The 15,302-nt window shown below is 49.9% G+C and overlaps 2 protein-coding genes across 3 annotated transcripts in view; both read right to left on the reverse strand.

Annotated features, from left to right (window-relative positions):
* Nucleotides 1-6,859, reverse strand: part of ACOX2 (acyl-CoA oxidase 2) — a 71,078-nt gene extending 64,219 nt beyond the window's left edge. The window contains exon 1 of the mRNA XM_055135512.1: nt 6,841-6,859. The gene's annotated coding sequence lies outside the window, so the exon portion shown is untranslated. The remainder of the gene's footprint in view (nt 1-6,840) is intronic.
* The window catches only part of FAM107A (family with sequence similarity 107 member A), a 53,406-nt gene that overhangs the window by 18,653 nt on the left and 19,451 nt on the right, over nt 1-15,302 (reverse strand). The window contains exon 2 of one of the 2 annotated variants that reach the window (XM_055135519.1): nt 9,194-9,257. In XM_055135519.1, the coding sequence (XP_054991494.1) occupies nt 9,194-9,257 (64 nt within the window). Of the gene's footprint in view, nt 1-6,840; nt 6,935-9,193; nt 9,258-15,302 lie in introns of those variants that run through there. The other variant, XM_004616495.2, reaches the window with a different exon arrangement.

Genomic DNA, 15,302 nt, shown 5'->3' on the forward strand with positions numbered 1-15,302 from the left:
GCTTGTCTGGGCCAATCCCAGTGCCTTTGGACAGCCCGGAGAATGGAGGGGATCTCGGAGCAGGGGACAGCTGACAGCTTCTGATGCCCCTGCAGAGGACAGCTCCCCTTACTTAGGTCATCTAGGGGAGACAGAGTCCCCTTGTCAGCTGTGACTTCTAGTCCCATCCAATATTGAAGACTCTGATGGCAGCCCCCCCGCCCAGGTAACTGAGAACCCAGGAATTGGGCAGGGATCCCCCAAGATGGGCTGGAATTTTCCTTAGGCAGTGAGACACACTGAGCTTCTGACTCATGTACAAACCCATCAGCTCCTCCATCGAACTTCGAGGCTGAGTGAGACGTGGGCCTCTTCTTATCCTTCTGAGGTTAGGAAGTCCCAGTACCACATGCTTAATGGCTATTCTTAACTTGAACACACCAAATTCTTGAGCTTGTTCTAACATCACCTTCTTGAGTACACGTGTGTGTATATGTGTGTGTTTATGTGTGTGTGCTCGTGTGACCAACAGCCATCATGGTTCAACTCATACCTCATCATTGAAAACTTGTTGCATCCCACACATAATGGTATACTGCCAGTAGCACATCCATTCTGGGGACCATAGACATGAGCTTTGTGGTTAGTCCTTCCCACTGCCTTGCCACAACTGAGATCCCAACAACACAGCCCTTTGGGATGCTTAGTGCCACAATGAAGTGTGCCATGGCTGGTGTGCTACAACCGAGTCTGTGTGAGCACTGTGACGCAGAGTGTGAGCCCTGGAGAGCATCTCAGCCAAGTGTATGCGACCTCCGTTCATCACCACAACAATGATTTCAACAACCACAACAGTAACCACAAAGGGAAGGGGGCGATAGAAGTTAACACAAAGGGAAAAACAGCTCTTTAAACTCACACATCCATGTATTGATCTGAAAATAAAAAAATAACCACTATGTTTGATGAAGGATCAGTCAAATGGAAAAATCACATAGATGAGTCCCTCACCTCTTCTACCCAAGATAAAAAGTTAATATATACACAGAGACCCAATCTGAAGGCGTGAGCATTGAACTGGTAACAGGGGCCAGTTCCAAACCAACGCATCTTAAATGTCACTACCAGACATCATTTGAAATGAGAGTTAAGATGGAATCACTGGGCCATGGATTGCTGTGTGAAAATCAGTGGCGGAGGGGGCGGGGCATCTGGATTGTCACATGTTTCTCTGAAGATTTGTTCACACTTGGGAGTTTATACTTTGAGAAACACTTTCCTCAGCATAAAGCCGTAGGCACTTCACCTTTGTCACGGCACTATAGAAATAATGTCTGGGGTTTTTAAATGTAAGCAGAGGGCCTGGGGAGGTAGCCCCAGGTGTGGGAGAAGTGGTCTCGCGTGTGTGGGGCTCTGGTCTCCATCCGTGGTACCATGGTACCCTGGGCACTGCCTGGCCAGAATAGCACTGCATTTCTGAGCCAGAGCACTGGTCCTTCCCACCCAGTTGGCTGAGTATCACCAGGAGTGGCCTCTGGGTCCCTGAACACGGCTTGCAAGTCTGCCCCCTAAAAGCAAGCATATGTTTTTCTATCACACACAATACAAACAACAAAACCAGCACAGGTTAAACATAGAAGAAAATGCAACTTTCCCTAAACAGTTGTGTTTTAGTACTAGCAGATCTTGTTGTTCCTATTTTACATATTGGAAAACAGAGGACTTTCTGGGTAAAGGCGTCTTTTGGGAATTGACCTTAGTAATGGTCAAACTCAAGCCCTAGGTGCTGCCTCCCTCCCCGACGGCTCTGTGGCTTTCTCTGCCAGTCTCGCCATTCTCCTGGAAGGAAGAACTCTGGGCTAGCAAGGCACAGGAGATTCTGAGTCATGCTGAGCCCCATGCAGTATTGAAGGGGGTTCCAGGGACTGGCACAGCTCCCCTACTCCCCACTCCCATTCCTTTGAATTCTGTCCTCCTGGGAACCAGAGACCCCAAAAGAAAGGGGCAGTGAGCATTGGGAGAAGTGGTCATAAGTGGGAGCGGGGAATTGCCCTGCATCCACCGAGGATGGATGCAACCACGGCTGCTGCCTGCATTAGGAAATGCCAAAGACGTTTTCCTTTTGTTTTTGCCCCCACTTTCTCCAAGTCCACAGGCATAGGCGCCGGCTTATCTGGACCCAGAAACATCAGACAAGAAGTTTCCATGGCAACTCAAAACCTCCACCTCGGCCCACTAATTCAGTCTGAATCTCCAAGGCCTCTTTTCAGGGTTTCAAAGAGGTTTCTGAGAAACCACCCAACAAAACAGCCTAAGATCCAACCTTCCCCTCCTCCTGACACGCTCCGCTGAAAGGGCACCGGGAGGCGGGCTGGGGGGCGGGGAGCGAGAAGCAGTATTATTGGCAGGAAACCTTGTCATGGGATCCTTGAAGAGATTATGAAAGGAAGGAGAGTTGCCTTTACAACAAGTTTGAACCAGGAAGAATTTATCCAGTGGAGGCATTTCAAATGTGAAATAGGGAAGTACGGGGGAGCAGGGAATAACGAAGAGTCTTGTTTCCAAACGCTGGCTCTGGAGCCAGCTGCAATTAGGCATGGTTAGTCCCAGGCTCTTAGCTTCCGAAGGACCCTGGGGTGCCTTCCCCTCTCAGCGCACTTTAATTCATTTGTGATCAGACAAGAAACAACCAACAGGGCCTGGAGAAGTGGCTCAAAGGATGGCTGTGCCTGCTTTGCATGTGGAAGCCGTGGTCCGATCCTCAACACCATGTGGTCTGTTGACTGGGGGTTTCATCTTCCTTCCTATAAGAGATGGATGATGGGGCTGGAGCCATAGCACAGTGGGTAGGGCATTTGCCTTGCATGCGGCCGACCTGGGTTTGATTCCCAGCATCCCATATGGTCCCCTGAGCACGGCCAGGGGTAATTCCTGAGTGCAGAGCCAGGAGTGACCCCTGAGCATCGCTGGGTATGACCCAAAAAGCAATTAAAAAAAAAGAGATGGATGATGGAATGAGGGATGGGAGTGAAAAAGAGGATGTGGATGTGTGTATGTGTGTGTGTGCGTGCGTGTGTGTGTGTGTGTGTGTGTGTGTGTGTGTGTGTGTGTGTGTGTAAGGGGAGGCGCAGAAACGGGACAAACCAAAGCTTGTCAAGCCATGATTTTTTTTCTGCCTTTTTGGGTCGCACCCAAAGGCATTGAATTCACAGGCAATGTGAGTTAAAACAAAGGCAATGCTCACAGGGGAGCATTGAACTCCTGGCTCATGCACTCAGGAATTACCCCTGGCAGTGCACAGGGGACCATACGGGATGCTGGGAATTGAACCTGGGTTGGCCGAGTGCAAGGCAAATGCCCTACCTGCTGTGTTTTCACTCCAGCCCCAAAGCCATGATTTCTGGGGTTGCTAGATGTAACAAAAATGCAGCATGTCCAGTTAAGTTTGAATTTTAGGTAATTTTCAGTCAAGCAAATTCATGCAACGCTGGGGACACACTTAGACAAAAACATTGTTGTGTATCTGAGACTCGAATTTATTTGGCATCCTGTAATTTATCTGGCAATTTTGCTTGGGGCCTGGGATGGGTAAGAAAGGAAGTAATGTCTGTCCCAGAGCAGAGAAACAAAGTCACAGATGCCCTTGACAGCTGCTTCCTGCCTCCAGGAGCCTGGTCTGAGCTCCAGGTAGGAGAAAGGCTGCAGGTCATGTGCTTTGGGTTGACCCTACCCATGGCACTGCAGGGTCCACAGGCAGGTCAACCAGGCATGAATCATCACCTGCAGAGAAAGCCCTTCTGGCTCAGCGCTGAGTGCAGACGGCACTGTTGGGATGGGGCAAGCATTCTTCTGAGGCAAAGGGGAGACAGGGCACCAAAAACTCCTCACTCAGTGCCTGGCGGAGGCTGGGCTCCACAGTGACAGGAATAGTTACTTGAGAGCCAGAAAAACATCCGTTCAAGTGAAAAAAGTATGATGAAAGTAAATTTCAGTAAGGTAGAATACACACACACCCACACCCCCCCTCCCCACACACACATACTGCAGAGTGGAAACCAAAAAGAGATCTCTCTAAGTATTACCAGTAGCTGCTGCGATTAGTAGAATTATGGGTAAGAATCTGCCTTTTTAAAACTTATTTATTTGTTTTCTGGGCCATATACAATAGTTCTCAGGGCTCAGTCCAGCCTCTGTCCTCAGGGCTCAGTGCTGGCAGTGCTTCAGAGAACCATAGGGGTGCAAGGAATTGAACCAGGGTCAACTGTGTGCAAGTCAAATGCCTTAACTCTTGTATTATCTCTCTCTAGCCTTGAATCCCCCTTCTTTAATCTCATTTCCCCAAAGATTTCCAACATATTTATGGGACACATATATTACTCTAATAGCAGAAAATTGTTTTAAAATAATTTGGGGTGAAATGGTCTGAGAATGTTACATAACAAGGTATATGTCTTGAGGCAACATTCTTTGGTCCTATTATCCCATTGATGGGGATCTCTTTCTTTTTTTGGGGTTTTGGGGCCATATCCAGTGATGCTCAGGGGATATTCCTGGCTCTGTGCTCAAGAATTACTCCTGGTGGTGCTTGGAGAACCATATGGTATGCCGAGGATTGAACCTGGGTCGGCACACACAAGGCAAATGCTCTACCCACTGTAATATCACTCTGGACCCCACTGGTGGGGGTGTCTAATGGGGAGGGTGTCTCTTGTCATTTTACTAAGGATGCAGCTGGCAACTGACTCCTAGCCAGATTCCTTTTGCTCTTGCTAGGTAAGATTTTTATTTTTTGGCGATGGAGAGGACTGAGCCCAGGGCCTCCCACATGCTCTAGCATTGAGTCTCTTCTTGCTCTGGTTTAAGTGAGACAGTCAGAGGCTCACAGTCCAGAGTCTGAATCTCAGCTCCATCCTCTGAGGGGCTCTAAGTCTCACGTCTTCCTCCTGCCTTCCCAGCCTCCTTTCCCACCTGTTTAGGGTAGGGTGAATGTTGCTTCCTTCCTTGGGAAGATCACATGTGTTTCATCCGCACATCTCTGGGCCTTGAGAGGGCCTGGCGATCAGGGAGCACTGAACACTGGCTGCAAAGTGCAGTGCATGATGCTGAGATGACACAGTGCCGCATTTGGCAGAGGGCAGCCACTAATCACTCACTAGGATTCTTTTTATTCTAAGAAACAGCTGGACCTACATTTCTGTGTATATGCTGTCCCTCAGTGGGACAGGAAAGGGCCCTTAGCAGGATTGTGGGCAATCTACCTAAGTTTTCTGAGCCTCAGTCTCCTCATTGGCTAAATAGGGATGACAATTAACAATGCCTGGTTGGTGGTGGAGATTGACAGGCCATCCACCTAGCACAGGAAATTCTCCTGCCGAGGGCTCTGATGCCTCTGCTATTGTGGGTGGATTGAGAGCCCGAACTGTTCCCTCTGAAATACCAGCTCCATATTAGAAGGAACACTTGCAGAGTGCCTATAGGGAAATCGCTGGAGCTGGGATTTAAAATCAGATTCATCTGCTGATAGGGCCTCTTCTTCTGCCCACACTGGCTCACTCAGGCTTATGGTGCTTCCCCAGGGAGGTGCTGCCAGGCCTGAAGTGTGGTCAGTTTTTGCCTTGAGATTTGGAGATCTGTTCTTCCAGTTCCCATCGATAACTCTGTGGCTGCACCCCCCTGGTGGACTAGTGTAAGTAAATCAAGACTGTTAGTCACTGTGCTCACTCCAAGCACTTCTGGGGCCTAGGGTCTGTAGGGAGGATCTCTGGGAGGTCTGGGGGAATGGGATGGTTCTGGTTCAAGATAGTGAAGGGTAAAGCCCTAGTCCATTGACACTTTTTGCTTTTTTTGTTTTTGTTTTGTTTTAGTCGTGCCTTGAAATGTTAAGGGGTTATTCCTGGCTCTGGGCTGGGGGATTACTTTTGGAGGGGCTCAAAAGACCATTTAGGGTGCTGGGGATGGAAATCAGGTGGGTTTTTTGCAAGGGAAGCGCCCTACCCACTTTACTCTCCCCAGGCCCCCTTTCACACTTCTTAATCACAAAGTGTCAAGGATGCCCCCTGGCCCGCCCCTCCACCGTAAGACCGATTTTTCACTTTCTCTAAACCTCTCTCAGAGCAGAGTTGTGAAGAAAAAAACCAAAAAGCCAAAACCTGCCAAACTCTAAGGGATACACACACACACACACACACACACACACACACACACACACACACACACACACTTCACTCTTTCCTGCATCCCTGTTATGCAAATTATGTTTACACAGGCCACATACTACACGTTACATTTGTTTAGTTTGTGCTTATTTCTAAGTTAACACACTGGACAGAACACGGAGAAAAACTCCTGTCATCAGACTCCACGCCGAGAAACATCCATCATCAGTTTCCTTGCAAGTCTTTTCCTTTTCCTTCTTGAAGGTGAAGAGTGGCTTGGAGCGAAACCTCGCCGCCCTGAAGCTTGCCACCGCGCCGCGACCCCCGCAGTGGAAAATGCATCACTCAGCCGGCGGCCGCCCCGCGGCCCCGCGCCCCCCGCGCCCGGGTGCGTGTCTTCGCCCCGGGCCTCTGCGCGGCGGGCGCGTGTAACCGCGCGCCCAGGAAAGCGACGCAGCCGAGAGAGGCTCCAAGGGAAGAGAGACAAGCGCGGCGGGATGCGGGGAAGCCAAGTGCGCAGGATGAAAGGAGGGAGGAACCAGGTGCCAAGAGAAGGGAAGGAAAGGAGGGGGACGAGCCGAGAAGGACCAGGGCCCCGGGCCCAGGTAGAGGGAGAGCTGCGCACCTGTCGTGCAGCCGCGCGCCGTCCCACGGGAGACCGGGATGCCGGGGGTCTCGGGAGTCCCGGGGCTTTGTTCGCACTTACCCGACCTGAGCAGCACGGCCCGGTAGAGCCCGCTGGCCTCGGCGGGGCCCCGCGCCCGCTCGCCCAGCCGCTGTGCCATGAGCGCGAGCGTCCGACGGCCGAGCCGGCCGAGCGCGCAGTCCGCGGCCCAGACCCCGCCGCCGCTGATCCGGTTACGCCGAGCGCCACGGAGGAGGCCGGCCCGAGCCCGGCAGGTGTCCCGCCCCGGTGCGCGCCCGCCTGCAGCGCCCGGGCTCCGCGCCTCGATTCCCAGCCGCGGGCTCGCACCTCGTCGTCTCTTGTACCCGGGGCCGCTGGCCTGGGCGAATGGTCTAAGGTGTGGGGTTCTAAAGTGCCCTCCCTGGGGTCCGATCCCAGCGCCGCCCGTTAATCGCGGCGTGACCCCGCGATTGAGCTAGCTGACCTCGCAGTCTCAGTTTCCTCCTCTGGAGACGGGGGTCACCCTACCACCCATCTCACCGGAGCGGGAGAGTAACGTGCTTTCTGTCTGTCTGTGTTTGTCTTAGAATTAACTCTGGCTAGCGCGGAGCCAACACTTGGGGGAGGGAGTGGCTGGGGGAAGGTTGTGGTCCCCACTGCCCGGGGATTCTGCAGGATGGGCTGTGCTGGTAGAGTCCCTCTACAGCCACAGGTGGAAGGACGAACCAAAAGAATCTGAGGGACAAAGATGCAAAGAGAAGGGACGGAAAGGAGCGAAATGGGCAGACGGTTCTAGAACCGGTGAGAAACGTCGCGCTGATGTTGTCTTATGTCAGGCTATGGCTACGTTTCTGTTTCTTCTGAAACAACTCGTTGTGAGGCCAAGGGGTAGCTCGGCGTTAGAGCACCTGCCTTACCGCTGGGAGGGAGGCTGACTTCCATTCTGAACAAAAGCCCACTCACCCGGGATTCTGAACTCACCAGCTGAGTCCCATCCTGGGCTCATCAGTGTGTGCGGTCTCTGCCATCATTCCCTCCAAAACTCATATCCACATGGCAGCTAATGTGTGTGGCTGCTATTATATCTGCAACCGAAGCGCGCATCAGCACCTCCCTGCCCCCACGTCAACACCTCCATCGTAGGAAGGCAAGGGTGGGGCAGAAATAAAACATAGAAGGAAAAAAGTAAATAAAACAATGGTTGACGATTTGTGTGTATGTGTATGTGTGTGTGTGTGTGTGTGTGTGTACATTATGTACTAGTCTTTTTGTGTTTATGGGTCACACCCAGCTGTGCTCAGGTCTTTCTCCTGACCCATATGGGGTACTGGGGATTAGCTCTGGGCCGGCCATGTGCAAAGCAAGCATCCTATCCATTGTACTGTCTCTCCAGCTCCATGTCCTAATCTGTTTAATCTGCCCAAGCCTGTGAATTAGAATTTATAGAAATTCCAATTTCACAGATGGGAAAACAGAGGCTCAGAAAGCTGCAGCCACTTCTTGGAGAACACCCAGTGTGGAGCTGTCACCTGACCCCTGAACCAGGCCACTCTGCTCCACTGCCTCGCGCTCACCTCATTTTCTCTTCAGAACAGTGCTGAAAGGGAGCAGCAATGTCCAGGTTAGAGATGAGGTTCTTGACTTGCTCATGTTTAATACCATTAGTTGGAGGAGTCAAGACTTTAGCCAGTTCTCCAGTCACAAACCAATCCCCTGAAACTTATAGATCCTCTGGAGCTGCCCAGAAACGGGCAGCTGTTCAAGGCTCTGTGTGGGCCGGGGACCCTCAGCCTGGCTGTTTTCTCTGCAACCAAAGTGTTGGGGTTTCACTGCATGGCATCATCTCTCTTTGCCTCTGTTTCTCTAGTCTTGGTGCCTCCTAGGTCAGCTGCAAGTCAGTTCCTTTCTGGATTTCCTTGGCTATGAACCAGCCCCAGCTTCTGCTCTAATTCAGAATTGTCTGTTCTTTCATACCCACTACGGGTCCCCAGGGCCCAAGTGACACACTTAGATCCTCAGGGACTTAGCTGTTTGGTCAAATGGATCATGCCTCTTGTCAAGATCCAGCCACCAAGAGGGCCAGGCACGGTGCCAGACATTTGGTATTTACTAGCTCATATTCATATTTTAGAGGAAGAAATGATATCCAATTTGCCATTCATCTCATTCAGTCTATTCAGTTGCTTTTGGATGAAGCTGTGGTTTCTCTCTTTTAGAGATGAGGAAAATAAGGCTCAAGTGACTAGTCAGTAGTGGAACTGGAATTTGAACCCACATAGAACCAAAGATTTTGCTACTGGGAGGAAACCAAGTCAACCGTTGAATAAAGAGGGGGGTGCAGGAAAATTGTGACTAAGGAATGTGCTTTTACAGAGCATTCCAATAGATTAACTTGGGTTGCACTCCTCAGGAATTCTGGGTAGGTCTAGCTTACCTGAACCATGGAGTTTCTGCTTCACATTTTCATGATGAAATCTGGCCTGAGGAGAATATTCTTTCTGTGAAGAGAAAGAGAGTAGGTGGAGGTGAAGACCTTCTGTTCCTTGGCAGGGGAAGATAATCATAGTGTTCCTGGTCATAGAAGAGACTATTTAAGGTCAAATTTTCTTCAGAGAAACAAACTGAGAGAGAATATAGATGGGGATAGCTAAGGTGTGTGTGTGTGGGGGCATGTATGAGACTCATACTCTCAGACTTTTTTAAAAAGTAGATTATTTTTAGAATATTTTTTAATTTACAGAAAAATCTCAGAGGAAGTGTTTACAATGTTTCTCAGACTCTGATCTTGTCTCCTTTGAAATGCTTGGTGTCCCTTTGCCACTGGAATCAAACACGCCTGCCTCCCCGCACCACTAAGGCCTCTGCAACCTGCTCCCTGCTGCCAAACGCTCAAATCTCATCACTTTGTTCATTCAGATATTGGAGGGCTTAGGATGCCTCCATGAGGAACAGACAAAAGGTGCTTGACCTTGTGGAAGGAGCATTCCGGGGGGCAGGCAGACAACAGGCCTCGGGAAACAGGTCAAGGAAACAGCGTGTTAGAAGGTGATCAGTGTCAGGAAAAAGGAACAGTACAGGAGGGCACGGGGCACTCAGTGGAAGGTGGGGCCAGCATGTGGTAATTAGAGGGTTCTCAGAGAGAAGAGGGGAGTGAGCCAAAGAGATGTGGGGAAGAGCGTCCCAGACAGAAAACAGCTAGAGCAAGGTGCAGAGGCTGGAGAATGCTGGAATGTTCAGGAGAAAGCCAGGCAGCCAGGACAGCTGGAATGGAGCTATGGAAACACAGGGTAGGAGGGAAGGTCGGTGGGGAATTGGGGTCACTTCCCTCTCTCTGCAGGCTCAGCCGCTAAGAACTGCTCAGGTTCCCTGTGAGCTGTGCTGTCTCTCTCCTTCCACTTTTCCCTCCCAGGGCTGGGGATGGGGTGGGTGGGTGGGGAGGGTAGAGAGCGTGATGGGGGAGAGGCGGCAGCCCCCAGCTCTGCCCGGCTAAGTAATTCTTCCTTATCTTTTAGAGCTTTGGCTAAAAGGCCAATTCCTTAAGGAGGGTCCCCTTGGCCCAGCATGTACTCCCAGACGTCCCTGTGTTAATTCCCGCTCCACGGGATTGTCTCCTGCTCTGGACTGTGCTCTCCCCAAGGGGTTCTTGGGGGCTGATCACAGGTCTTTCCCCAGGATCTGATCTGGGGCTGAGCTTTTATTGATGCCAATGATTATTAATTGAGAGAACGCATGAGTGAATGAATGATTGCACTCATGTGTGGAGCTTTGGGCGGTGTGTGGGAAAGCAGCAATTATATAGAGAGTGAGCTGTGCCGGAGATGAGGGAGGGCCCCTGCTGCCTGCCCAGGGACGGTCAGGCGGACATAGGACCTGGGGTCCTGACTTTCCCCCTGGGGATTCCTGACCTGAGCACTGCCACCAAGGAGAGCATAGAAGAGGGAGAGTATTTGGGATCTGGCCAAGTCTCTTTTGTGGTTTTTAACAAAAGGTTTAAGAGGACAAGTAACTTTATCTATGGAAGAAAATTCTAGGACGTGCAAAAAGGACCTGCTCCAGAGGGCTCAAAGGGGATCTGAGCTTCTCCTTACATCTCCCTCCTCAGCGCTGGAAAGTGGGGCTGGGCCCCCGAGGGTGACATTATTAGCATCACAAAACCAGAATTTCATAAGGAGCAGCTCTCAGATCTGAAGTTCAAAGAATGTCCCTTGCCTGCCAACCCTCTTTGCATGAAAGACTTGCTGGAAAATAAGGCCAACCTTTTTGTCCAGTGAAACCCTAATGACCAAGGCAGAGGCCTCTCCCCCTTCATTGATTGGACTTTGGTTTGAGTGAGAAAGTTCTCTACTTGCACGCAACTCTTTGCAAAGGCAAAGCCGATTTGAAAAGCCTGGGTTTTTGTTGATGTTGTTGCTGGCTATGGTTTGTGTTTTCCAAAGACTGTGCCAATAAATATTTCTAATTCTCATTTGCTCACAAAATTTCAGGATTGAGAATTGTGGGTTCCGTTATACTTCTGGTTAGTGAAGAAGGTTTGCACTCCCAATTTTCAGAGGAAGAATTGCATTATTTCTGTCTGTGGCTGAAGACAACTCAAGTGTTGGCAAAAGTCAAAGACACTGACGTTTTTCCTGTCCTTCGGGTGGCCACCAACTGCTCCCACCATGTGCCTGACTGTTTGGAAAGAGTCATTCAGAGTTGGTCCTTGGTGACTTTCAGCGAGCCCAACCCTAACTCTCCTCCTCTCTACTTTGCTCTGCTGCTTCCCCTCCAGGTTGAAGAAAGAAGCCTTTCTTCGATTTGTTTGTTTTGGGCCACACCCAGCGATGCTCAGGGGTTACTACTGGCTCTGCATTCAGAATCACTCTTGGTGCTCGAGGCACCATATGGGATGCCGGGGACCTGACCCAGATTGGCTGCGTGCAAGTCAAGCGCCCTGCCTGCTGTACTGTCGCTCCAGCCCAGGATGATGCCTTTCTTTCGAGTGTCCCAGACAATGGAGCATGATGCTCACTGCTAAGGCTTGGATGGAACTGGAGGGATCATGCAGAGTGAAGTGACACACCAGGAGAAAGACAAATACAGAATGACGCCGCTCATATGTGATGTCAAAGAAGCAAAGAAAGGGAACAGACATTGGTCAATGAAAACAAACCTTGAGGTAGAACTGAGGAAGCCACAGGCAGAGAAGGGACCTAGGGAGTTTCATCGGCTTGGTATCTCTTCTGAGATTTTTCATCTTTTTTTTTTTTAAAATTAGGGACCTCCCCAGTGGCGCTAGAAAAAGCATCTGGGGGCCACTCCCAATGAAGCCAGGCCAGGCTATGCCATGCTACTCATTGACTCAGGCATTCTGTGTGCAGGGCATCAGCCCATGCACACTGGTCTTAAATGGGCAGCTCAGTGAGGTTGCATGTGTGGTCGCCCTGACAACCACCTCCAAGTTTGAGACAAAGCATTTCTTGTGCCCCAGCAGCCTCCCTGTGCTCCTTCTCAGTCGATACCCACTTTCTCCCATCTGTTCTCTCATATTTATTTATTTTTTTGTTCTAGAACTTCGTGTTCGTGGTGTCATGAAATTGCTTTTCATGTGTGTCTGCTTTCATCGGCAGAATCTTTGAGATTTACGAGTGTTGTTTCCCGTGAAGCAGCTCACTCTTCATGCGGCTCTACTCTTTCCGCCCCTCAGGCCTAGAGGCCCACCACCCTGTCCCTGCGCTGAGGCCCTGCGGGAGGAGTCCCAAGTCCAGGATGCAGAGCCTTCCCATCAGGCTGGGATTTTGCAGGTCAGCGGTTTAGTTCTCCTCAAAGGCTTGCGGACTAAATAAACTGCTGCTTTAAACATCTGAAGTCGTTCGCTTGTGTCTAAATATAAGAACTTCATTTCTCCTGACTGTTCTTTCTTAACCTGATGGCATCCCCTCTCCAGAGTCGTCAACTGGTTTTGAGGCTGGGTTTGTATTTCAGCAGGCATTTTGTATTGTTTTAAGCTTTTATTTTAAAGTCTACAATATACCCTGGGGGTGGTTTGTATGCTAGCATATGTGGATCCACACCATTCAATTTTTGTGGGGAGGAGAGAGAGGAGCCCATTTGGGGCCCCTTCTGACAATAGTTGACCAAGAAGACTGGAGGTTCAATGCAAGGAAAAAAAAAAAGAAGGAAAGAAAGAAAGAAAAGCAGGAGAGTGGTTACAGCTGGGTGGAGTGGGGCCATAAGTTGATGGATACCCAGGCCGTATCCCTCGGTGCTGGGGACCTCCAGGGTTGCACCCTGAAATGCTCGGGGGACCATGTAGTACTAGGTATAGAACCCAGGTTAGTGCATGCTAGTCGCACACCCTAATACTATGCTATCTTCTGGACCTACTTTTAAAAATCCTTGATACTGGATCAACTTGAGGCATTGACCAATGCTTGGGTCTGGTTATACAGCCTTATTGGAGTGCAACAGTGCTGGGGCCAACTAGGACCATCCTGGTGGTAGCTTATGGCTGCCAGGACTGAGCTACACCAGATGGGACTGGGGTCTTATGAAGCCTGACCCCTAAGCTACTCCCCAGTCCCACTCTACTGTATTCCAAAGGCACCTTTCCATGAGGCTCTTTTGGAGTTCTGGCCTGCTCTACTGTTTGTGCAGCTGTCCTAGAAAAGGTCTTGCAGAACTCAGTTTTCAAATCCTTACCGATGGCACTGATTGTGCTCTCCTGAGCGGTTGTCTGTGAGCATTAAGATATGTCTTCTGTACATGGGTGAGTTCACCCACCCAGAGGAAATGTTCTTATCAGTAGAATCCTGGTTATTTTCTGTCCAAGCATTTACTTTTATTTGGGGGGGGGGGGAGGAAATCACACCTGGAGGTGCTCAGGATTTACAAATGACTCTGCACTCAGGGGTCATTCCTGGTGGTGCTCGGGAGGCCATTTCTTTTCTTTTTTTTTTGCTTTTTGGGTCACACCCAGCGATGCTCAGTGGTTACTCCTGGCCCTGCACTCAGGAATCACTCCTGGCGGTGCTTGGGGGACCATATGGGATGCCGGGGATCGAACCCGGGTCGGCCGCGTGCAAGGCAAACGCCCTACCCGCTGTGCTATCGCTCCGGCCCCCTCGGGAGGTCATTTCTGGTACCAGAGATTGAACCTGGGTTAATCACATGCAAGACAAGTGCTTTACCCCTGTACCATGTCTCAGCCTAATCCCTGGGTTTTGTGATGGATCTTGGTATACATACACTTTATTCTAAATCCGGTGAGCACTTAATCTCATGGGACCTTTAAACTTCATGAGCACTGGATTTCAAAGGAATGTTGTAGTGGGAGTTTCTGGAAATGTTCCCTAAATCATGCAATAAACACCTCCTGGAATGTGTTTGCTGGGTGGGTTTACAATTTGGGGGGAAACAGATTTTTTTCATTGGGTATATCTGATTTCCAAAGTCTCCGTGGTAAAGAGGCATGGACTGGGCCTAAAGAGGGGACTTGGCAAGGGGGGCGAAGGAGCTAGATTCCCAGGAACCCCAGTGCTGACGGCCTCTGATGAGTTGCTGAGAGCTCAGGTTGTACCTTCCTGTGAGGCCAGCACATAGGAAGCGGGACTCGGAGATAGTATGAAATCGCACTCCCGGGGAGCCACTGAGCCTGTGGGGAAGGTGCAGGGAGGGGACACCCAGAGGAGCCCCGCCAAGGATTGGACAATAGCAGGTCTCAGCAGGTGAAATCCAAGTGGTGCACATGAAAGAAAAGATACTTGGTCTTCCCAGAAACCAAGGAAATCCACACTCAAGCAACAATTGGAGCATTATTTTTTCCCTTTGCGTATCAGATTGGCAAAAATTACAGCAAAACAATACCTTGTGTTGGAGAGGGCTGGATACTTAGTCGGGGAAATAGACGCTCTGGGTGCCCCTGGAGGACTCTGGGTAGTATGGCCCCCTGCAGGGAGATGGTGTGTACTCCATGTCTGTGCGCTTCCATTTCTAGGAATTAGCTGTGAGGAAATCTCGGAACACACGCACAAAGATATGTGATGGAGGGTGTACATTAGCCAGCATTGCTCATAGTGGCAAAAGAGATTGGCAACAAGATAAATGTCCGGGGATAGAGAATTGATTCAATAAGCTGTGTTGTCCCAATAAAATGTAACAACTATGGCTAAAAGGGATACATAGACCTATGTTAACAAACATAGAAGATGCACATTATCTTTATGTGAGCAGCAAGTGAAAAGGAAGCCCAGTTTATAGGCTAGTGTGTAGAGTGTGATTCCTTTTGTTAATAACAAAACTATATTACATATTATTACATATACAATATGATATCACTTATTTTATGTTCTATACTTATGAAATATGTTTTTTGGATAAGTTATATATATAAATATGCCTATAAACATGTGTATTTGTACTAATGTAAATTTATGTGGAAAAGTTTTGGAAAGATACAAATCAAGGGGCTGGAGCAATAGCACAGTGGGTAGGGCATTTGCCTTGCACGCGGCCGACCCGAGTTCGATTCCCAGCATCCCATATGGTCCCCTGAGCACTGCCAG

Source organism: Sorex araneus, chromosome 4 (genome assembly GCF_027595985.1).
Source record: "Sorex araneus isolate mSorAra2 chromosome 4, mSorAra2.pri, whole genome shotgun sequence".
NCBI classification, from domain to species: Eukaryota; Metazoa; Chordata; class Mammalia; order Eulipotyphla; family Soricidae; genus Sorex; species Sorex araneus.